Source organism: Myxine glutinosa, chromosome 5 (assembly GCF_964187855.1).
Source record: "Myxine glutinosa chromosome 5, kmMyxGlut1.1, whole genome shotgun sequence".
In the NCBI taxonomy this organism is placed as follows: Eukaryota; Metazoa; Chordata; class Myxini; order Myxiniformes; family Myxinidae; genus Myxine; species Myxine glutinosa.
Window position 1 is genome coordinate 8,026,925 of NC_136265.1, and position 24,927 is coordinate 8,051,851.

A 24,927-nucleotide genomic window follows, 5' to 3' on the forward strand; every position below is an offset into this window, starting at 1 on the left:
GGACTGCAACATGGTCGGTAGTGAAGAAAGGGATTGTTATAGCGGGGTGGGGGCAAGTGGGGGGGGGGGGGGGGGGGGGGGGGGGGGGGGGAGGGTTGGGTTGTTAAAACTGTTGTTACTGTTGTTAAAATTCTCAGCAATTACCATTTTGAGTTCAACATCAAGTGTGATGTGCATGACCAGATTCATTTTCTAACTTGCTTTGAGCAAAATGGGCGGTCGCACAAAACCTTGATTGGTGACATGCGGCCAAGCTGTTGGCGTCAAGGGGATGGATGGATATGGAGTCACCTTTGCGTTGAATTCCGACAGGAAGTCAAAGTGCCGTTTGAGATCGGTGGCCAGTATGGCTTCAATGACCAGGAAGCGAAAGCGTTTGAACTCCACAATCTCCAGCCCAGAAAGGAAGTTGTACTCAGGGCGTGACAGCAGCAGAGACCAAGCAGCTGCCGCATGGTGGTTCTCCAAAACCGACCGGTCGTTGTACAGAATCGCCTGGGGTCAGGATCGAGGTGAAAATGAGGCACCGACACCAGACTCGGAACAAAGAAAGAAAAAAGATACGAAAATAGAAATGAAATTTTTCAAAAAAGGATGACCCATAAGTATTGTTGTTTTTGAATCCGCACTTCATGGTTTTAATGTTGAGGGTGCATCGGTGCATTCTTTCTATCTCAAACAGACCATACATGATGTAATGTTGAGGGTGAATCGGTGCATCCTTTCTATCTCAAACAGACCATACATGATGTAATGTTGAGGGTGAATCGGTGCATTCTTTCTATCTCAAACAGACCATACATGATGTAATGTTGAGGGTGAATCGGTGCATCCTTTCTATCTCAAACAGACCATACATGATGTAATGTTGAGGGTGAATCGGTGCATCCGTTCTATCTCAAACAGACCATACATGATGTAATGTTGAGGGTGAATCGGTGCATCCTTTCTATCTCAAACAGACCATACATGATGTTAATGTTGAGGGTGAATCGGTGCATCCGCTTCTATCTCAAACAGATCATACATGATGTAATGTTGAGGGTGAATCGGTGCATCCGTTCTATCTCAAACAGATCATACATGATGTAATGTTGAGGGTGAATCGGTGCATCCTTTCTATCTCAAACAGACCATACATGATGTAATGTTGAGGGTGAATCGGTGCATCCGTTCTATCTCAAACAGACCATACATGATGTAATGTTGAGGGTGAATCGGTGCATCCTTTCTATCTCAAACAGACCATACATGATGTAATGTTGAGGGTGAATCGGTGCATCCGTTCTATCTCAAACAGATCATACATGATGTAATGTTGAGGGTGAATCGGTGCATCCGTTCTATCTCAAACAGACCATACATGATGTAATGTTGAGGGTGAATCGGTGCATCCGTTCTATCTCAAACAGACCATACATGATGTAATGTTGAGGGTGAATCGGTGCATTCCTTTCTATCTCAAACAGACCATACATGATGTAATGTTGAGGGTGAATCGGTGCATCCTTTCTATCTCAAACAGACCATACATGATGTAATGTTGAGGGTGAATCGGTGCATCCTTTCTATCTCAAACAGACCATACATGATGTAATGTTGAGGGTGAATCGGTGCATCCGTTCTATCTCAAACAGACCATACATGATGTAATGTTGAGGGTGAATCGGTGCATCCTTTCTATCTCAAACAGACCATACATGATGTAATGTTGAGGGTGAATCGGTGCATCCTTTCTATCTCAAACAGACCATACATGATGTAATGTTGAGGGGTGATCGGTGCATCCGTTCTATCTCAAACAGATCATACATGATGTAATGTTGAGGGTGAATCGGTGCATCCTTTCTATCTCAAACAGACCATACATGATGTAATGTTGAGGGGTGAATCGGTGCATCCGTTCTATCTCAAACAGACCATACATGATGTAATGTTGAGGGTGAATCGGTGCATCCGTTCTATCTCAAACAGACCATACATGATGTAATGTTGAGGGTGAATCGGTGCATCCGTTCTATCTCAAACAGATCATACATGATGTAATGTTGAGGGTGAATCGGTGCATCCTTTCTATCTCAAACAGATCATACATGATGTAATGTTGAGGGTGAATCGGTGCATCCTTTCTATCTCAAACAGACCATACATGATGTAATGTTGAGGGTGAATCGGTGCATCCGTTCTATCTCAAACAGATCATACATGATGTAATGTTGAGGGTGAATCGGTGCATCCGTTCTATCTCAAACAGACCATACATGATGTAATGTTGAGGGTGAATCGGTGCATCCGTTCTATCTCAAACAGACCATACATGATGTAATGTTGAGGGTGAATCGGTGCATCCGTTCTATCTCAAACAGATCATACATGATGTAATGTTGAGGGTGAATCGGTGCATCCTTTCTATCTCAAACAGACCATACATGATGTAATGTTGAGGGTGAATCGGTGCATCCTTTCTATCTCAAACAGACCATACATGATGTAATGTTGCTGACACACCATCCTGTCATCATTTGATAAGGAAACGGCGTGATCCATCCAAACCTCACCTCTGGTGAGTTTGTTGCGACCAGAAAGGCATTTGTCTTCCCTGGGTGGTCATAATCGTGCATGGCGGCGGCAACGTACAACGCCATGAGTTCCAGCGCGGGCATGACAGATGTCAAACTATCTTGTGTTCCCATCCTCGGACTGTCCGAGAACAGTCGTTCGTGACTACCCTGGTCGTTCTCTTGGCTCCCAGATGGGCAGTTGGTACTGCCATCTGATAGAGGGGATTGTGAAAGTATTTCTAAAATATGCATAAGAAATGTCGAGTACAAGATAATATAATTGATTTAAAAATAGACATGGGACACACGAAGGTCAGGTAGAGACCTGAATCAGACGGCATGATCATCCCTGGGAGGGCCTGAGTGCTCAAATACCAGACGGCGTGCAGAACATCAGCAGCATGAATGCGGTTGTGGTCTGTGAGAGAAGGGGTTTTGGAGGATAACAAAAGAACAAATTTAATGGGGGGTGTGGGGGGATTGCCAATTACAGAGCAGGAGGTGATAAGGAACAAAGCCAGCCCACCCCGTGTCCTCAACTTGTACTAGACCGGCACTCGGTAGAGCGCATACCTCCACCAGTCACACAGACTTGAACAACATTCTCTTATCCATATTCGGATCTTCACCAGAATCGATTCGTCCTCGTCACACACCCGATCTATCCACCAGGTTTCGTCCAAATCCGCCCATAACTATTCGAGATATCCTGCTGCATGTCAGTTTTAGCAATATCACTCAATGGTGAAGAATCACTTAACATATTCTACTCGCCTGATCCGGATCCGTATCTTCACCAAATTGCAATCGATTCTTCCTTGTCACACACACAACCTCTCCTCTCCACCAAGTTTCATCCGAATCCATCCACAACTTTTTGAGATATCCTGCTATGTATCGTTTTTGGCCCTATCTCCCAATGGTACGTTCGAATTAAGTGTGACGTGTGGCCACACGGAGGATGGCTCTTGTGCTATGTAGTTTAGGGATTAAGGGTTCGATACGGTCTGGCACCCAGCTCTGCTCACCAAACTGTCCTCCTATGGTATCCATGGAAATCTCCACACATGGCTTGCGGACTTCCTCTCTGGTCGTAGGCAACGTGTGGCCCTGAATGGATTTCTCTCACCTCCCCTTCCTGTTCTGGCTGGAGTTCCCCAAGGTAGTGTTCTGGGCCCTGTGCTTTTTCTGGTCCTCATCAATGATCTCTCTGACTCTCTGGAAAATCCTCTCTATCTCTTTGCTGATGGCTCCACTCTCTGCCGCTCCATTCCTCATCCCTCAGATCGACAGTCTGCAGCCTCCTCACTCTCTACAGAACTGGACAAAATCACAGACTGGTCAAACAATTGGAACATGTCTTTCAATCCTGACAAATCTCACACTCTTACTATGTCTCTCCAAAAAGACCAACTGGAAAACCCTCCCATCTACTTTCTCAACAATCCTCTCCAAGAAGTTCTGTCGCTCAAGCTTTTGGGTCTCACCATCTGCCATGATCTTTCTTGGGAAAACCACATTTCCAAGCTGGCCTCCAAAGCCAGTCGCCGACTGGGCATCCTCCGTCGTGCGAAGTCCTTCCTTGGCACACCTGAGCTCCTCACCACATACAAGGCTTTCATCCACAGCTCAATGGAATACTGTTCCCCCCTCTGGGCTGGTGCTCCTGCCTCACACCTAGCTCGGCTTCACGCTGTTGAAACCAAAGCTTTCCGAATCATTGGAATCTCCTGCAATGAAGCTAACTCTGAGGGCCTTTCACTCACTCACCGCAGGCAGGTTGGTCGTCTTTCTGGCTTCTACCGTCTCCTCTCCGGCCTTGCTCCCCCAGCCCTGTCTGTGCTCTGTCCCCCAAATATTCCTACAGGTCGCACAAGATCTGCGAGCAACCCTCTTATGGTTAAACTGCCAAAATCTAGGCTCTCTGCTCACCTTCACTCTTTCATTCCCCTTTTCTCCCACCTCTGGAACAAACTCCCCCACTCCCTTCAATCCCACTCCTCCCTCCAGGTCTTTAAAACAGCTGTTCACCACCATCTCTTCACTTCCCCCATCCAAAACCTTGATCTTTTCTACCCCCGCTAATTCACCCCAGATACACTTTTTTGAAACTTTTTTGAAATTCCAACTTCTTTGCTGGAAGTCCTTGCAATGTCCATATGTTTTATACCTCTCCCACCTCCCCCCCAAGCCCTCTCCCTCCCACAGTTCTGTCGATGTCCCTGCTCTCAAATGTTGTGTTTGTGTCCTTCCCCCTCTCTCCTCATCTTGTCTACCGCTCCCCTTATTTTCTGTTTTATGTGTCGGTTTGACTTCTTGTGTGATTAATGTTCGCTCTTTCACGAGCCTCGATCTTGTATACAAAAAAAAGAAGGGTAAATCCCCTGTATGTAAATGACCTCTGTGATTTTTCCCTTGTTCCTTATGACACTACACTATGCACACTAGTAGCCAAGCGATCGGCGCATAATTAATAACACCCAAATAAAGTGACCCGATTTGGACATGGAACACCACCGCTGGCACCGCCAGCCGAGTCATCGCAACACCAAGCAGGCAGGGCCGTGAGGACCCTCCCCGAAAGGTGATGATTGGTCCGGGCAATGGAGCGATGAGATTGACTCTTTGATTGGAGCACGAGCGGACGTCATCGGATGACGTTTGAGACCGGGGAACAAAAGGACGGAGTCCCGGCATTTTCTCTCCCTTGCTTCGTGGATGTCGTCACAAGCGGACACAGTTCGTGCTCTCTTGCGTTGGGACATTCATTGTGAGCAGACGCATCTTTGTCTTGGTCCTGGCTGCATAGAGGAGCGGACGCATCCTTTCCCTGGTTCGTTGGTGCTGACTTTGTGACGGCTATGTGCGCCTGAGAGACCTCGGTGCTTTGTGGAGCGTGGGACGAGGACGGAGCTCGGGCCTGTTCGCTTGCGTCGACGTGGCGGTGAACGCGGCTTCGCGCCAAGGCGTGTTTTCCCGTGCAGGGCGGGGCCTGTACCGATCCCCGACGGTCAAGGGGACCAGAGCTGAGTACCCGCTAACCTTCCAAACACCACGCATTTATTTTCACATTTACTTATCCCCTTGTGCTGTTTTACGAGTCCGTGTGGGGGCGCTCCATTTAGGATTTTAGTATTATCGCACATTTACTTGTCCTTGGCATTATTTTTATTAAACCTGGTATTGTTGCATTTTAATTCCTTGCCCTGTCTTGTTTAATTGTTGGTGGTCCGGAAAACAAGCTTCGCGCCCGTCCGTCCAGGTAAGCTTCGCTATCCTCCACCACTCCTCGCGTGTATAAAGAAGATCCGCCATAGTTGACTGAACGCCTCGGAGGTAAGCTCGATTGGCTATTCATCCCCAGTGGTGTTAACCCCCAGGAACATGACAATATTTTGTTCACAGACAGACAGATAGGGGTGAAAACATAACCTCCACCTTTGGTGGCGAGGTAAAAATACATGTGAAGTAGGACCCACTGGCAGTTTGCTACCAAAAGGAAAGCCTCCCATGTGAGAAATGAACCTAGGACCAGTTGGCTCGGCTATCTTGTTGCCTTAGCAAAAGCAAAACGATTACCATGTGCAAGAAAGAAGGAGACAGTGAGGATAAGACCATAACAAAGTGAGTACTGTACATGGTATATTCTTGTATCCAGACTCCAGAGAGCGAAAAAATTTCAAGAAAGCATTGTGCGGGATGTGGAAGATGTCAAAGAGACCACTCTCCCTGAAGATGCGATATGCCACCTGGAAGGGAAGAATGGGGAGGGTAGTGGGATGTAAAATAAGCCTGGTCTGATATCTGCTTCCTTGACCATCAATCAAATAATGACAAAGACATTCTTTCTACGGACAAGTGACTTTTCACTCCACTCCATTAACGTCCCTTCCCTCTCCCATGCCCCAACCCTAAACCCCGAACTCCCAACCCGTCGTACTAACCTGGCTGAGGATGCTGCCGGTATGCCCGCCCGTCTGCTCTACGAGTGAGAAGATTGGGAAGTTCCATTTAGAGAGCTGTGATAGCAGAGCTGGCTGGGAGAGGAAACACAGAGGAGGGAAAAATAAAATGTTACTGCAGATGGACACGATACGCTCAACAAATACAATCCGCTTGTTTTTCTTTAAATAAACCAGTTTCATTTGAATATCATCGATTTGAAATATCAATCTAAATTCCACACCAGGTGCATTAAAAAAAACACCCATAAACCCTTGCACAACAACTACCTAATGTACAGTGATGTGCTTCAACAATTAACCTTAACATATCGTCTAATCCCAGAGTTCCTACTCCTATCTCAAACTCAAGGCAATTTTCCAAAATTTGTCTGACATTTTCCAGGCCAACTTCAACAAATATTTAACTAATTGCCGAGACATGTTTTAGCCAATAAATGCCACATTCTTCGAGCACATTGGGCATTCAAATAAACGTCAGAAAGAATTTAGAGCAAACATTATTATGTATGCATCGCGGTTTAAAAAAAAAAAAAATGTCGAGCATTCCAAAGTCCAATAGTAAACGTTGTTCTTCGTGGAACATACATGTACCCTTTACGCATTTTACATTTATGTGCAGAACAAAACAATGACAGGAGTAACTAGAACGGCACTCGGTGGAGCGCTCACTTCCACCACTGAACAGTTTACATTTGCTATCCCACTGATTCGGCCGGATCTGAATCTGGATCTGAAACAAAACCGGATCGCTTGTTCCCGTCACCTAACCGACTCATCCGGTGATCCACCGAGTTTTGTCATACTCCGTCCATAACCTTTTTGAGATATCGTGCTATATATCGTTTTTGGGCCTATCTCTCAATGGTGAAGAATCACTTAAAGATTCTCGAATCCAGATTCAGATCTTCACCAAAATCTAATCCATTCGGCCTCGTCACACACACAACCAGACCACCAAGTTTCGGCCGACTCGGTCCACAACCTTTTGAGATATCCTGCTCAGAGACAGATAAACAGACAGAGGTGAAAACATAACCTCCATCCACCTCCGGTGGCGGAGGTAACTGCAGCTCTCTCCCTCCAGGTAGTCATGTCCTTTATATTTTACAATTCCTCACACTTCCGTTTTGCACCCTTCACGAGTACATCGGGCTTTATTAACAGTGTCATGTCTCCCGAGGTCCCCTGGTAGTTCATCGCCAGGAGTTCGGTGCCTTGTAACCTACCTGCAGCCTTTCTTTTCTGAGGCTGTACTTTCTCCAGGTGATCCGAATTTTGGTGTTGTTTTACTGTTGAAATCCTGGGTAATGCTCTTCAATCCAGCTAGTCATTGCTGCTGCTCGCCCAGATAAGCCGCATACCTGTGTCGAGCAGCCTGTGCTCACCTCAGCACACATTTGTTGACTGGCACTTTGCGTACGCCACCAGTTGTAGAAATCACATCGTACACAATACTCTAACAACAACTTCCTTTGAGTTCTCGTTCTGTTTCCAATTTGCATTCCATGCCATTTATAGGCTTTTTGTGAAAAGTTGGAAAGATACATCCAAGGCCTTGCATTTTAGAAAACAAGATTCAAAAAAAATAATAATAATAAAAGGGATCGCCAGGCCCAATCTGAACCTGTTGGACCATACATGAACAGATTTGGCTAGACAGAGAGACAAAGTTAAATGATTGGACACAGTAACAGTTCACATCAGACGGCCATGTCGGAAGACGCGGCACAAGGTCCACGCATAATGGCTGCAGATACCGGGCGGATATATGTGGTGTAAAAACAAGATGTGGGTGAGGGACACAGTGCCAGAGATCGAGGGATAAAGTCAACAATATATCGGTTAAACTGCTGAGAGGGGACAAAAAGTAGAACAGTCTGTACCTCTTCAGGAGATTCTTCTTCCTCGCTGTCATGGTTATCCATTTCGCTTCCTTTCTCTAAGTGTGATTCATGACTCAAAGAAACATCACAATCACTGGCAATACCTGCACGATGATGAAAGGATGGCGTAACAAAGGCAAAGAGACAACATACAGGTGTTTTTTTTTTTTTAATCAAACAGTGATTATTTAATTGTTTGTTTAACCTCAGTGCATAAGCTTGGCTATACATCTGGATAGTGAGGAAATCAGCTAATCAGAAAGCTGGTCGCACACTCTGCTTCACTCGTACGTGCCCTTTCGCTAAATTGTAACATTACTAGCCTGATTGTGTCAGTTAGAGTTAAACAGTGAAATTAACTGGGTTTTTTGTCAGGAATCAAGTCAGCAACGTATAACACGCCAAGTATTAATTATCACCTGTCACCATGATGGCATGGAAAGCGGACCGTTGGCCGCAATTTACCTGTTTCTGTAGCTGGGCTCTTCAAAATCAGCTCACCCTGTGGATCTGATCGATCGATCGTTTGGGCGCTCCAACTCCTGCAACTGTGCACAACAAAGGGTAATTATTACAACAACAAACAAGAAAAAGAGCAATCAGAGATTGCAAACCCTCGCCAGGATGTATTTTCAGTGGTTTTTAAGGATTTAGTGTTAAAACAAATATGGCGGCCGAACCACGTGACCGATGACGTTATCATTATTTTTTTTCTAAACTAATTTATTCCGAGATTATGCTCAAGAAATTTCATCTTGATCGGATGAAGTTTTGTACTTGTCGAATTATGACGTCATAATGGAGGCACCTATGACATCATCATTAACATATTTTATTCCCCATGGAGAGTTCTTTACAATGAGCCATGTCTCAATTTTTTCTATGCAGCGCTTTCAGAGATATAAAGGTGCAAAGTTTTTCGGTTTTCCAAGATGGCGGCCGAACCACGTGACCTATGACGTCATAATTATCATTTAAAAAATTCTACAGGTGGAGTTGCACCGATGGTGAAAATTTCCTGTCAATCGGACTAACGGTTGCAGAGAAAACTAGAACGCCACTCAGTAGAGCGCATACTCCGGCCGTGGGTGGCCGCTGGTGACCCCGATCTTCCAATGGTAAAAAAATCGTTCAAAAAATTCCTGGATCCGGAATAATTTCCTGAGCTTCACCAAAAACGAATCAATTCTTCCTCATCCCAAGGGCAATCATCCCACCAACTTTCATCCAAATCCGTTCAGAACTTTTCTTCCTTATCCCAAGGGCAGATGGAGCGTTCAGAAACACACGAACACACGAACACACACACACACACACGGACGGACACGATCGAATGCATTACTCCCTGGCGGGAGTAATCATATTTATTCTGTGCAAACAAACAAACAAACAGACAGACAAACAAACAGACAGACAGACAAACAAACAAACAGACAGACAAACAAACAGACAAACAAACAAACAGACAGACAAACAAACAGACAGACAAACGGACTCAAATGCAATACCCTCTCCTCAGACGAGGATAAAAACAATGATGATGAGATCACATTCCGTGTATTAAAATTACAGTATTAAAATGAGTGAAATAGGATGGCAAACCTGTAACCTCCCTTCAGGCCTCGACGTCAATACCTTGCTATTGCTAAAGGACCCCGTTAACTCCAATACAAATGAACATTGTAATGTAATGATGGTGTTTTTCTTCCTCCATATCAGTGGGAGCTACTTGCAGTGCATTCGGAAAGTATTCAGACCCCTTCACTTTTTCACATTTTGTTATGTTGCAGCCTCATGCTGAAATCGTTTAAATTCATTTTTTCCCTCATCAATCTACACTCAATACTCCATAATAACCACCTTTAGAGGCCATTTTTCCCCGCAAAGTGGGGGTTGGCCTTTTTCGGGGACCATGGTTGTTGTTGTTTTTCGGTCCCCTTTTTGAAGCAATGTTTTACGGCCGGATGCCCTTCCTGACGCCAACCCTTTTTGCCGCCTTTTAACGACAAACAGGGAATTACCAGTGAACTGGTACTCAATTAGCCGACCTCGGAAGGATGACAGGCTGAGTCAACCCCCCTGGCGTTAATTCAGCAATCGACCGGGATTCGAACCCAGGATTCAATACTCCATAATGAGAAAGATAAAACAGGATTTTAGAAAGTTTTGCAAATTTATTAAAAAGAAAAAACTGAAATATCACATTGACATAAGTATTCAGACCCTTAACTCAGTACTTAGGTGAAGCACCTTTGGCAGCGATTACAGCCTCGAGTCTTCTTGGGTATGACGTGACAAGCTTTGCACACCTGGATTTGGGGATTTTCTGCCATTCTTCTCTGCAGATCCTCTCAAGCTCTGTCAGGTTGGATGGGGACCGTCGGTGGACAGCCATTTTCAGGTCTCTCCAGAGATGTTCAATTGGGTTCAAGTCAGGGCTCTGGCTGGGCCACTCAAGGACCTTCACAGAGTTGTCCCTAAGCCACTCCTGCGTTGCCTTGGCTGTGTGCTTAGGGTCATTGTCCTGTTGGAAGGTGAACCTTCGGCCCAGTCTGAGGTCCTGAGCGCTCTGTTTCAGGTTTTCATTAATGATATCTCTCTAGTTTGCTCCATTCAAGTTCCCTCAACCCTGACCAGTCCCCCAGTCCCTGCTGCTGAAAAACACCCCCACAGCATGATGCTGCCACCACCATGCTTCACCGTTGGGATGGTATTGGTGCTGGTGATGAGCGGTGCCTGGTTTCCACCAGACATGACGCTGAGAATTGAGGCAAAACAGTTCAATCTTGGTTTCATCAGACCACAGAATCTTGTTCCTCACAGTCTGAGAGTCCTTTAGGTACTTTTTTGCAAACTCCAAGCGGGCTTTCATGTGTCTTTCACTGAGGAGAGGCTTCCGTCCGGCCACTCTGCCATAAAGCCCAGATCTCTGGGGTGTTGCAGTGATGGTTGTCCTTCTGGAAGTTTCTCCCATCTCCACACAGGATCTCTGGAGCTCAGCCAGAGTGACCATCGGGTTCTTGGCCACCTCTCTTACCAAGGCCCTTCTCCCCCGATTGCTCAGTTTGGCCGGGCGGCCAGCTCTAGGAAGAGTCCTGGTTGTTCCAAACTTCTTCCATTTAAGAATTATGGAGGCCACTGTGCTCTTGGGAACCTTCAATGCAGCAGAGATTTTTTTGTAGGCTTCTCCAGATCTGTACCTCGACACATTCCTGTCTCTGAGCTCTGCAGGCAGTTCCTTCGACCTCATGGCTTGGTATTTTGCTCTGATATGCATTGTCAGCTGTGAGACCTTATATGGACAGGTGTGTGCCTTTCCAAATCATGTCCAATCAATTGAATTTACCACAGGTGGACTCCAATCAAGGTGTAGAAACATCTCAAAGACGATCAAGAGAAATGGGAGGCACCTGAGATAAATTTCAACTGTCACAGCAAAGGGTCTGAATACTTATGTCAATGTGATATTTCAGTTTTTTCTTTTTAATAAATTTGCAAAACTTTCTAAAATCCTGTTTTCTCTTTGTCATTATGGGGTATTGAGTGTAGATTGATGAGGGAAAAAATGAATTTCAACGATTTCAGCATAAGGCTGCAACATAACAAAATGTGAAAAAAGTGAAGGGGTCTGAATACTTTCTGAATGCACTGTACATATCCGAATGCATTAGTGTATCGTAAAGTGTAAGCCGAATGCCTCAACTCTGTGTTTGCCTCAAAATCTTGTGTCCCAAACCCATCTCTCTCTGTTCCCACCTTTCCCAGTCGAACCCAACTGCTCCTGGACTCTGTGTCCTTCTCTCCTGACAAGGTGGAGAAGTTTCTGTCAAACCTCGACTCTGATTCTGCAACTGGACCAGACGGCATCAGCCCACGGGTCCTAAAATCCTGCTCTGCCGCTCTATCTCACCCTCTCTCTGTTCTTTTCACCCTCTCTTTTGCTCAAGGTCATCTGCCAGCATCTTGGAAATCAGCACACATTACCGCTTTACACAAAAAAGGTGCAAAAACAGATCCTTGCAACTACAGATCAATCAGCCTGCTTCCAATTATCAGCAAAGTCATGGAATCCATCATTGCTTCGGATATCAAATCCTTCCTCTTCTCCAATGGCTTGATCTCTGATCATCAATTTTGATTCAGACCAGGTCATTCTACTCTGGACATGTTGCTTCTGCTGTCTCAACAATGGATGGAGGTCCTCAATGCCAAACAGGAAATCAGAGCCGTCTCACTTGACGTGCCTGCTCACCATATCATGTGCCTTCGATACGGTCTGGCACCCAGCTCTGCTCACCAAACTCTCCTCCTATGGTATCCATGGAAACCTCCACTCATGGCTTGCGGACTTCCTCTCTGATCGAAGGCAACGTGTGGCCCTGAATGGATTTCTCTCATCTCCCTTTCCTGTTCTGGCTGGAGTTTCCCAAGGTAGTGTTCTGGGCTCTGTGCTATTTCTGGTCTTCATCAATGATCTCTCCGACTCTCTGGAAAATCCTCTCCATCTCTTTGCTGATGACTCCACGATCTGCCGCTCCATTCCTCATCCCTCAGATCGGCAGTCTGCAGCCTTCTCACTCTCTGCAGACCTGGAAAAAATCACAGACTTGTCAAACTAGTGGAGCATGTCTTTCAATCCTGACAAATTGCACACTCTTACAATGTCTCTCCGAAAGGACCGACTGGAAAACCCTCCCATCTACTTTCTCTACAATCCTCTCCAAGAAGTTCTGTCACTCAAGCTTTTGGGTCTCATTATCTGCCATGATTTTTCTTGGGAAAACCACATTTCCAAGCTGGCCTCCAAAGCCAGTCGCCGACTGGGCATCCTCCGTCGTGCGAAGTCCTTCCTTGGCACACCTGAGCTCCTCACCACATACAAGGCTTTCATCCGCAGCTCAATGGAATACTGTTCCCCCCTCTGGGCTGGTGCTCCTGCCTCACTCCTAGCTCGGCTTCACGCTGTTGAAACCAAGGCTTTCAGAATCATTGGAATCTCCTGCGATGAAGTTAACTCCGAGGGCCTTTCACTCACTCACCGCAGGCAGGTTGGTGGTCTTTCTGTCTTCTACCGACTCCTCTCCGGCCTTGCCCCCCCCCAGCTCTCTCTGTGCTCTGTCCCCCAAATATTCCCCCAGGTCACACAAGATCTGCCAGCATCCCTCTTATGGTTAAACTGCCAAAATCTAGGCTCTTTGCTCACCTTCTCTTTCATTCCCCTTTTCTACCGCCTCTGGAACAAACTCCCTCACTCTCTTCAATCCCACTCCTCCGTCCAGGTCTTTAAAACAGCTGTTCACCACCATCTCTTATCTTCCCCCATCCAAAACCTTGATCTTTTCTACCCCCGCTAATTTCACCCCAGATCCACTTTTTGGAAATTCCAACTTCTTTCCTGGAAGTCCTTGCAGTGTTCATATGTTTTATACCTCTCCCACCTCCCCCCAAGCCCTCCCCCACCCACATTTCTCCCGTTGTCCCTGCTCTCAAATGTTGTGTTTGTGTCCTTCCCCCTCTCCTCTCTCCCTCTCTCCCCATCTTGTCTGCCGCTCCCCTTGTTTTTTGTGTTTTGTGTGTCGGTTTGACTTTTTGTGTGATTAATGTTAGCTCTTTCACGAGCCTCGATCTTGTATACAAAAAAAAGAAAAAAAAGCACCTGTGATGTTGCATGTCAAATGCTTACTCTGCTTGTGCACATGGTATTTGGATGCAATGTTGAACCCAGTGATTGGTCAGTTAAAATATGTGACAGCACAAAGACAGAGAGCGAAGTGGAGACTGAGGGCAAAACGGAGACGGAGCCCAGGGGCGAGATGGAGACAGATGGTGAAATGGGCACGCATGTGCGCACGCGCTAACACACACACACACACACACACACACACACACACACACACACACACACACACACACACACACACACACACACACACACACACACACACACACGCAATGCAAGCTGCACTCATTCGAGGTGTTCAGACTTGTGTCGACGAGTTGTATTCATTGGGGGAATGAGGCTATGTATCGATGTGTTGCACCCATTGGATGTATTAGGCCTTGTGTCGAAGAGATGCACTCATTGGAAGTAGTAAGACTTGTATTGACACGTTGCACTATTCGGTCTTGGATTGAAGCGTTACACTCATTGGAAGTAGTAGGTAGGCCTTGCTTCAATATTTTGCACTCATTGGAGTATTAAGGCCTTGCATCAAAGTGTTGCACTCACTGGAGGTATTAGGCCTTGGATTGAAGAGTCACACTTATTGGAGGTACTAAGGCCTTGTATTGACATGTTGCAGAAGCAGAAATGCTTTTATCCCTAAAATGTCCACTGTGTTTGTTCCTCGTTTTTGAAAATGAGTTGTAATGGCTCCTAAATAGCTTCTCAGCACCACACCGTTATGGAGGCCGCAGTTAGTGTCGGAATCCGCCCGAGTCACCAAAGATATACTGTAGTTTATTTTTACATAATGCGATTTTGTTTGTGGGAGGCTTATAGAGGAGCTTGAACATAGAATGGAACAGGATGTACCAGAACAAAAAGGAACTGCGGAAAGAGAGAGGGAGGGGTGGGGGGTGGGGGGGAACACTAAACCGGGACGAGGAGCAAAATATAGGGAGGCTTGGAGAAACAAGGAGTGTGGGGAAGAATGAGAGCGAATCAATGGGAGATAACACAACCTCACCTGCAATCGTTTAAGATAAATACAACAGTTTACGATTCAAATTCAAAAGGAATTTCAATTTTAGTTCACATATTCTGTAAATATTTGCTGCAGTGAATAAAAAAAACACAGGAAGTAGTTGAGGCAAATTAAAGGAAATATTTGGCAACGCGAGCATCGATAAATCGTATAAAAAATACAAATAAACAACATGGTATATTACCAGAAAGTTGCTAAACTGCAGAAGTTTGCCCTCACTAATGAATTAACTAATAAAATAACTAGAACGGGTAATTGGTAGAGTGCATACCTCCGCCAGGCTGAACAGTTTACGCTTTGTATCCCACTAATAGGCTGGATCTGGATCTGAACCAAAATCGAATCGCTTTGTCTTTGTCACACACCCTCACCTGTACACCAAGTTTGTTTTTTTTTTGTTTGTTTTTTTTGTATGCAGGATCGAGGCTCGTGAAAGAGCTAACATTTATCACACAAAAAATCAAGCAGACACACAAAATATATAATAAGGGTAGCGGTAGACAAGATGGGGAGAGAAGGGAAAGCACACAAACACAACATTTGAGAGCAGGGACATCGGGAGATCTGTGGAAGGGAGAAGGCTTGGGGGGAGGAGGCGTGGGAAGGGGGGGAGGGGTGGGAGAAGTATAAAACACAAGGACACTGCAAGGACTTCCAGGAAAGAAGTTGGTATTTCAGAAAAGTGAATCTGGGGTGAAATTAGCGGGGGTAGAAAAGATCAAGGTTTTGGATGGGGGAAGATAAGAGATGGTGGTGAACAGCTGTTTTAAAGACCTGGAGGGTGGAGTGGGATTGAAAAGAGTGAGGGAGTTTGTTCCAGAGGCGGGAGAAAAGAGGAATGAAGGAGTTAAGGTGAGCAGAGAGTCTTGATTTTGGCAGTTTAACCATAAGAGGGTTGCTGGCAGATCTTGTGCGACCTGCAGGAATATTTGGGGGACAGAGCCCAGAGAGAGCTGGGGGAGCAAGGCCGGAGAGGAGTCGGTAGAAGACAGAAAGCCCACCCACCTGCCTGCGGTGAGTGAGTGAAAGGCCCTCGGAGTTAGCTTCATCGCGAGAGATTCCAATGATTCTGAAAGCTTTGGTTTCAACAGCGTGAAGCCGAGCTAGGTGTGAGGCAGGAGCACCGGCCAGGAGGGGAGAACAGTATTCCATTGAGCTGCGAATGAAAGCCTTGTATGTGGTGAGGAGCTCAGGTGTGCCAAGGAAGGACTTCGCACGACGGAGGATGCCCAGTCGGCGACTGGCTTTGGAGGCCAGATTTGAAATGTGGTTTTCCCAGGAAAGATCATGGCAGTTAGTGAGACCCAAAAGCTTGAGTGACAGAACTTCTTGGAGAGGATTTTTCAGAAAGTGGATGGGAGGGTTGTCCAGTCGGTCTTTTCGGAGAGACATAGTAAGACTGTGAGATTTGTCAGGATTGAAAGACATGCTCCACTTGTTTGGCCAGTCTGTGATTTTGTCCAGATCTGCAAAGAGTGAGGAGGCTGCAGACTGCCGATCTGAGGGATGATGAATGGAGTGGCAAAGAGTGGAGTCATCAGCAAAGAGATAGAGAGGATTTTCAAGAGAGTCAGAGAGATCATTGATGAAGACCAGAAAAAGCACAGGGCCCAGAACACTGCCTTGAGGAACTCCAGCCTGAACAGGAAGGGGAGATGAGAGAAACCCATCCAGGGCCACATGTTGACTACGACTAGAGATGAAGTCCGCAAGCCATGTGTGGAGATTTCCATGGATACCATAGGAGGTGAGCAGAGCGGGGTGCCAGACCGTTTCAAAGGCACGTGATATGTCAAGGGAACCAGCTCTGATTTCCTATTTGGTATTGAGGACCTCCATCCATTGATGAGACAGCAGAAGCAACATGTCCAGAGTAGAGTGACCTGGTCTGAAACCAAATTGATGATCAGAGATCAAGCCATTGGAGAAGAGGAAAGATTTGATATCCGAAGCAATGATGGATTCCATGACTTTGCTGATAATTGGGAGAAGGCTGATTGGTCTGTAGTTGCAAGGATCTGTTTTTGCACCTTTTTTGTGTAAAGCGGTGATGTTTGCTGATTTCCAAGCTGATGGCAGATAACCTTGAGCAAAAGAGAGGGTGAAGAGAACAGAGAAGGGGAGTGAAAGAGCCGCAGAGCAGGATTTTAGGACCCGTGGGCTGATGCCGTCAGGTCCAGTTGCAGAATCGGAGTCGAGGGTTGACAGAAACTTCTCCACCTTGTCAGGAGAGAAGGACACAGAGTCCAGGAGCAGCTGGGTATGACTGAGTACGGTGGGTACAGAGAGGGATGGGTTTGGGACACAGGATTTAGAGGCAAACACAGAGTTGAGGCATTCAGCTTTTTCACTTGCGGAGTCAGCTGTGTAGCCGTTTGAGGTAAGGGAGGGGATAGAGGGCAAACAAACACCAGAAACAGATTTGACCAGACGCCGCCAGGATTTGGAAGAGGGAGACAGGTTTGAGAGTTCACTCTTGAGAGTGGAGAGATATTGTTTCCTGGCTCTCCTGAGGGTGGACACACTTGTTTCGGGCTTTGTGAAAGGAAATGAGATTTCCTTCAGTTGGATGTGCTTTCCAGGAGGTGAAGGCAAGTTGTTTCTGGGCAACTGCCTCACCACAAGATTCCGTGTAACATGGACGGGAGGAAGGGTACGTTTTGTCATATTCCATCCATAACTTCGAGAAATTGTGCTCAGAGACGGACAAGTAATGAATGAATGAAATAACTAGATGGTATTCATAGAATACTTACCCTGCGCAGTCAACTTGGTGTGAGCCAACTCTTCTGTTTTTGAACGTCTCTTTCTTTTTGATCCAATATGGCTGCCAGACCATGTGAGCAATGACGTCATCAATATATATTCTCTGATATAATTGTTGCAAAGATCACGCTCAATAAATTTCAAACTGATCAGACTAAGCGTTGTCCCTGTCGAATTATGACGTCATAATTATGGCACCAATGACGTCATCATTAACAACACCTATTCCCAATATGGAGTTATTTACAATGAGCCACGTTTCATTTTTTTTTTTCCAAAGAGTGGTTTTGGAGATATAGAGGTGCAACGTATTTTGGTTTTTCCAAGATGGCGATGGCGCGAAGGCCTGTAACACATGACCTATGACGTCATGATTATCATTAAAATTTTCTAAAGGCGGAGGCGCTCCTATGGTGAAGATTTTGTGTCCATCAGACCAACAGTTGCTGAAATTTTTAAAAGAATGATCGGATGGATAAGTGTTGTATTTGTCGAATTATGACATCATAACGAAGGCACTGATGACATCATCATTAACATATCTTATTCACCATGGGGCGTAGTTGACAATAAGCCAGGTCTCATTTTTTTCCATGGGGTGGTTTCAGAGATATGGAGGTGCGAAGTTTTTCCAAGATGGCGCCTGTACCACGTGACCAATGACGTCATAATTATCATTTAAAAAATTCCACAGGAGAAGCCGATCATATTCTGAAAATTTCGTGCCAATCGGACTAACAGTTGCAGAGGAATTTTTTTTTTCATCCTGACCAGATCAAGCATTGTACTTGTCGAATTATGACATCATAATTAAGGCACCAGTGACATCATCATCAACATATCTTATTCCCATGGGGAGTACTTGACAATGAGCCATGTATCCATTTTTTCCATGGAGCGGTTTGGGAGATATAGAGGTGTAACGTTTTTCCAAGATGGCGTCCATACCACGTGACATATGACGTCATAATTATGAATAAAATATTTATACAGGCGGAGGCGCTCCTATGGTGAAAATTTCATGTCAATCGGACCAACGGTTGCCGAGAAAATAAATTTTTAAAATGCAGACACGGCACACAGCACACGTACGCACACGAAGGCTTAACACCGCTTTTCGCTTCGCGAGTGCAGGGTAAATATGTGAATAGAGTTCAAATAAATAATTAGTCAACATGCACATCCCAAATGCACATTCACAAGCACCTTTCCCAATCCTGCACTTTAACATGGCAGAACGAACGTCACAAGGTGTACACCTTTATCTTTATGGGCATTGCCACCTCTCACAAAGGTAATCTTTTAGGGCCTTTAGGCAGTGGTTGTGTGTAATGCAGAAATTTGTGACAGCCATTGTGGTGAAATGTGTTGAAATGTCTCGAGCTGAGTGAAGAGACGATCCGAGCGAAGGGACGACCTTGAAGGAGCTTATATAAACTGTGTGATCGGGTGGCATTCTGTATCCCAGTGCTGTAGACTACTGAGATTTAACAGATGCGTAAATGCTTGCTTGCAGGAAACTAGAAGGAGATGTATGCTTTGATTGCCTTCTTTATGGAACTAATAATCTGCATTCTTGTGTTGTAGGAATGGGTAGAGAAATAGTTCAATAAAGCCTCATTTCGTGAAAGAGATCTGAGTTTGATTTCACAACAGCCATATTAAAGCAAAACACTGGTCAATGTGATCCAGCGCAGTCTGATAACTCAATACAATGCCATCCCTTTCAAAACAAAGGAAACCTTGAAAGGCCCAAAATAACAGGCAAAAATGGCACAAGTAAAGAGATGCCAGGGGAATAGAAAAGGCCCTTTATATGGGATGTGCCATGTGGCAAACGATAGAAAAGAAGGGACATTCCATAGCCTGTAGAAAATGTCGAACAATAGCAAAGAAGGAACATTCAAAAAATTATCGTGTGCATGCTGGAATACCCTTGTGTTCTGAGGAGGAACCAAGTAATGCTCTAGAAAAGTTCATATAAAGGGGCGCCCCACATCTGGCAAATAAAATACATTTACTTCTTCATGCAGCTGTATGAATCAAATTAACGCCCCTTTTTATGAGCATTATAAGGAAATGTAACAAACCATCTGTGCAATGGTCACAAGCATAAATAGCATGGAAGGAGGGAGAGGGAAGCAGGAGAAGTGAGATAAAAAGTTAGTATAGGACAATAGGAAAGTGCATAGATGGGTGAAGACGACAGAATGTAGAGACCGAACCTGGTGCACAAAAGTGGAGCGCTGGATGATTTGGCAGTGACTCTAAGTCCGTGAGGGCCTTGCGGACTGAGAGGGCCGTGAGGGGAGAGGCCCGGACGATCCATCCCATCGGCGATGTCGGGGAACTCAACAGGCAAGGAGTGGGAGGAGCTAACAGAAGCAGAGACAGAGTTGGAGAAGGGAGAAGGTAGTACGGAAATAGGCGACAGGCCTGTTGGGGAATTGGGGTGGGCAGGAGGAGCAAATGAAATTGGCAAAAAGACAAACGGTGAAAGATAATCTGTGAGAATTGTAAACCACCAATGAATAAATAAATTACAAGTACAGATACATTCAAAGTACACCGCCCCCATGACAAATAATTAAATATCCTACAGCGCGGGATTGCCGGGGCGCCTCAGGCGCCCGGCAATACCGCCGTGCAGCTCTTAGAGACTGCATTGGGAAGGAGAGGTGCACAATATTTGATTGATTAATTGCATAATTAAAATCAATAAAAGATTATCAGAAAATATTTTCTTAGTCAATTGGCTAATAGCATAACTAAACCACTAGTGCTTCATCCGAAGATGTAACTTTTAGAAATTAAATTAAAGAAGTCATTAATAAAAAAATGAAATAATTAATTTATTAATCAATAAATAATTAATCAATTAATTGATTAATCAATAAATCAAAAACACCCTTTACAGACAAATCACTTGGTCACTGTCATGTCCAAATATCAGCTTCCCAGCTCAAAAGGTGCCTGAGATATTGGCCAGATGAGAAAGAAAATAAATAAATGATTATTAATGAAAATAAATAAATAATAATCGTAAAACATTTTAATAACTAATCAATTGCCTGATAGAACACATAAACCACCACCATTTCATCCGAATCTGTAGCTTAAAAAAAAAAAAGGTCATTAATCGAATAATTAAATAATTAATCAATTAATTGATTAATCAATAAATCAAAAATAGCCTTTGCAGCCAAATCACTTGGTCATTGGCATGTCCAAATATCAGCTTCCTAACTCAAAAGGTGCCTGAGATAATGGCCAGAAGAGAAAGGAAATGTATAAGTACTGAATTAATCGCTAATAATTAAATAACTAATCAATTAATTGATTAATCAAAAAACAAAAAATACCGTTTTTGACAAAGTACTTGCTCACTATTGTGCCGAAATTTCAGCTTCCTAGCTCAAAGGATGGCTAAGATATCGCCCGGACAAGAAAACAAACAAGTACAGATACATTCAAAGTACACCGCCCCCATGCCAAATAATTAAATATCCTGCAGCGCGGCATTGCCGAGGCGCCTCCGGCGCCCGGCAATACCGCAGTGCAGCTCATATCTGCTGCATTGGGAGGAAGAGGTTTACACTAATTGATTGATTAATTGTATAATTAAAATCAATAAAAGATTATCACAAAATATTTTCTTAATCAATTGGCTAATAGCATAACTAAACCATTAGTGCTTCATACGAAGATGTATCTTTTAGAAATTTAATTAAATAAGTCATTAATAAAAAATTAAATAATTAATTGATTAATCAATAAATAATTAATCGATTAATCAATAAATAATTAATTGATTAAATGATTAATTAATAAATCAAAAATATCCTTGATAGCCACATCACTTGCACTGTCATGTCCAAATATTAGCTTCCCAGCTCAAAAGGTGCTTGAGATATTGGCCAAATGAGAAAGAAAATAAATAAATGATTAATAATGAAAATAAATAAATAATAATCATTAAAAAATTAAATTATTAATCAATTCGGTCACAGAACACATAAACCACCACCATTTCATCAGAATGTGCGACTGAATATTTTTTATTTTTTTTTAGTAATTAATCGAATAATTAAATAATTAATCGATTAATTGATTAATTGGTAAATCAATAAATCAAAAATATCCTTTATAGCCACATCACTTGGTCACTCATGTCCAAATATTAGCTTCCGAACTCAAAAGGTGCCTGAGATATTGGCCAAATGAGAAAGAAAATAAATAAATGATTAATAATGAAAATAACTAAATAATAATCATAAAAAATTAAACTATTAATCAATTCGGTCAGAGAACAAATAAACTACCACTATTTCATCAGAATGTGTAACTGCAATTTTTTTTGGTTTTGTTAGTAATTAAGCAAATAATTAAATGATTAATTGATTAATTAATAAATCAAAAATAGCCTTTGCAGCCAAATCACCTGGTCATTGGCATGTCCAAATATCAGCTTCCTAACTCAAAAGGTGACTGAGTTAATGGTCAGAAGAGAAAGGAAATTTGATTAATTAAATAAGTACTTAATTAATCGCTAATAATTAAATAACTCCTCAATTTATTGATTAATCAAAAAACAAAAATACCGTTTTTGACGAAGGACTTGCTCACTATTGTGCCGAAATTTCGGTTTCCTATCTCAAAGGATGGCTGAGATATCGCCCGGACAAACAAACAAGAAAACAAGAAAGCAAGAAAACAAGTACACATACATTCAAAGTACACAGCCCCCTCGCCAAATAATTAAATATCCTACAGTGCCTCCGGCGCCCGGCAATACCGCAGTGCAGCTCATAGAGGCTGCATTGGGAAGGAGGGGTGTACGCTAATTGATTGATTAATTGTATAATTAAAATCAATAAAAGATGATCACAAAATATTTTCTTAATCAATTGGCTAATAGCATAACTAAACCACTCGTGCTTCATCCGAAGATGTATCTTTTAGAAATGTAATTAAATAAGTCATTAATAAAAAATTAAATAATTAATTGATTCACCAATAAATAATTAATCGATTAAATGATTAATCAATAAATCAAAAATATCCTTGATAGCCACATCACTTGGTCACTGTCATGTCCAAATATTAGCTTCCCAGCTCAAAAGGTGCCTGAGATATTGGCCAAATGAGAAAGAAAATAAATAAATGATTAATAATGTAAATTAATAAATAATAATCATAAAAAAATTAAATTATTAATCAATTCGGTCAGAGAACACATAAACTACCACTATTTCATCAGAATCTGTAACTTAAAAAAAATAAAGTTTTTGTCATTAATCGAATAATTAAATAATTAATCGATTAATTAATAAATCAAAAATATCCTTTGCAGCCAAATCACCTGGTCATTGGCATGTCCAAATATCAGCTTCCTAACTCAAAAGGTGCCTGAGTTAATGGTCAGAAGAGAATGTGAATGTGAAGCATTTCTGAGGTGAATGTGTAGGCCTATAAAAAAAAACATTTCTGAGGTGAATGTGTAGGCCTATAAAAAAAAACATTTCTGAGGTGAATGTGTAGGCCTATAAAAAAAAGCATTTCTGAGGTGAATGAGTAGGCCTATAAAAAAAAGCATTTCTGACGTGAATGTGTAGGCCTATAAAAAAAAACATTTCTGACGTGAATGTGTAGGCCTATAAAAAAAAGCATTTCTGACGTGAATGTGTAGGCCTATAAAAAAAAACATTTCTGACGTGAATGTGTAGGCCTATAAAAAAAAGCATTTCTGAGGTGAATGTGTAGGCCTATAAAAAAAAGCATTTCTGAGGTGAATGTGTAGGCCTATAAAAAAAAGCATTTCTGAGGTGAATGTGTAGGCCTATAAAAAAAAGCATTTCTGAGGTGAATGTGTAGGCCTATAAAAAAAAGCATTTCTGACGTGAATGTGTAGGCCTATAAAAAAAAACATTTCTGACGTGAATGTGTAGGCCTATAAAAAAAAACATTTCTGACGTGAATGTGTAGGCCTATAAAAAAAAACATTTCTGAGGTGAATGTGTAGGCCTATAAAAAAAAGCATTTCTGACGTGAATGTGTAGGCCTATAAAAAAAAACATTTCTGACGTGAATGTGTAGGCCTATAAAAAAAAGCATTTCTGAGGTGAATGTGTAGGCCTATAAAAAAAAGCATTTCTGAGGTGAATGTGTAGGCCTATAAAAAAAAGCATTTCTGAGGTGAATGTGTAGGCCTATAAAAAAAAGCATTTCTGACGTGAATGTGTAGGCCTATAAAAAAAAACATTTCTGAGGTGAATGTGTAGGCCTATTAAAAAAAGCATTTCTGAGGTGAATGTGTAGGCCTATAAAAAAAAGCATTTCTGACGTGAATGTGTAGGCCTATAAAAAAAAGCATTTCTGAGGTGAATGTGTAGGCCTATAAAAAAAAACATTTCTGAGGTGAATGTGTAGGCCTATAAAAAAAAACATTTCTGAGGTGAATGTGTAGGCCTATAAAAAAAAGCATTTCTGAGGTGAATGTGTAGGCCTATAAAAAAAAGCATTTCTGAGGTGAATGTGTAGGCCTATAAAAAAAAACATTTCTGAGGTGAATGTGTAGGCCTATAAAAAAAAGCATTTCTGAGGTGAATGTGTAGGCCTATAAAAAAAAACATTTCTGACGTGAATGTGTAGGCCTATAAAAAAAAGCATTTCTGAGGTGAATGTGTAGGCCTATAAAAAAAAACATTTCTGAGGTGAATGTGTAGGCCTATAAAAAAAAGCATTTCTGACGTGAATGTGTAGGCCTATAAAAAAAAGCATTTCTGAGGTGAATGTGTAGGCCTATAAAAAAAAACATTTCTGAGGTGAATGTGTAGGCCTATAAAAAAAAGCATTTCTGAGGTGAATGTGTAGGCCTATAAAAAAAAACATTTCTGACGTGAATGTGTAGGCCTATAAAAAAAAGCATTTCTGAGGTGAATGTGTAGGCCTATAAAAAAAAACATTTCTGAGGTGAATGTGTAGGCCTATAAAAAAAAGCATTTCTGACGTGAATGTGTAGGCCTATAAAAAACAACATTTCTGA

The 24,927-nt window shown here is 43.0% G+C and overlaps 1 protein-coding gene across 1 annotated transcript in view; it reads right to left on the bottom strand.

Moving 5' to 3' along the window:
* Window positions 1-24,927, bottom strand: part of LOC137428743 (uncharacterized) — a 207,239-nt gene that overhangs the window by 15,446 nt on the left and 166,866 nt on the right. Inside the window, exons 6-13 of the mRNA XM_068118641.2 lie at window positions 20,108-20,318; window positions 8,875-8,957; window positions 8,410-8,513; window positions 6,506-6,598; window positions 6,199-6,310; window positions 2,887-2,979; window positions 2,559-2,773; window positions 292-495 (exon numbers count right to left, since the gene is read on the bottom strand). Of these exons, the coding sequence (XP_067974742.2) occupies window positions 292-495; window positions 2,559-2,773; window positions 2,887-2,979; window positions 6,199-6,310; window positions 6,506-6,598; window positions 8,410-8,513; window positions 8,875-8,957; window positions 20,108-20,318 (1,115 nt within the window). The remainder of the gene's footprint in view (window positions 1-291; window positions 496-2,558; window positions 2,774-2,886; window positions 2,980-6,198; window positions 6,311-6,505; window positions 6,599-8,409; window positions 8,514-8,874; window positions 8,958-20,107; window positions 20,319-24,927) is intronic.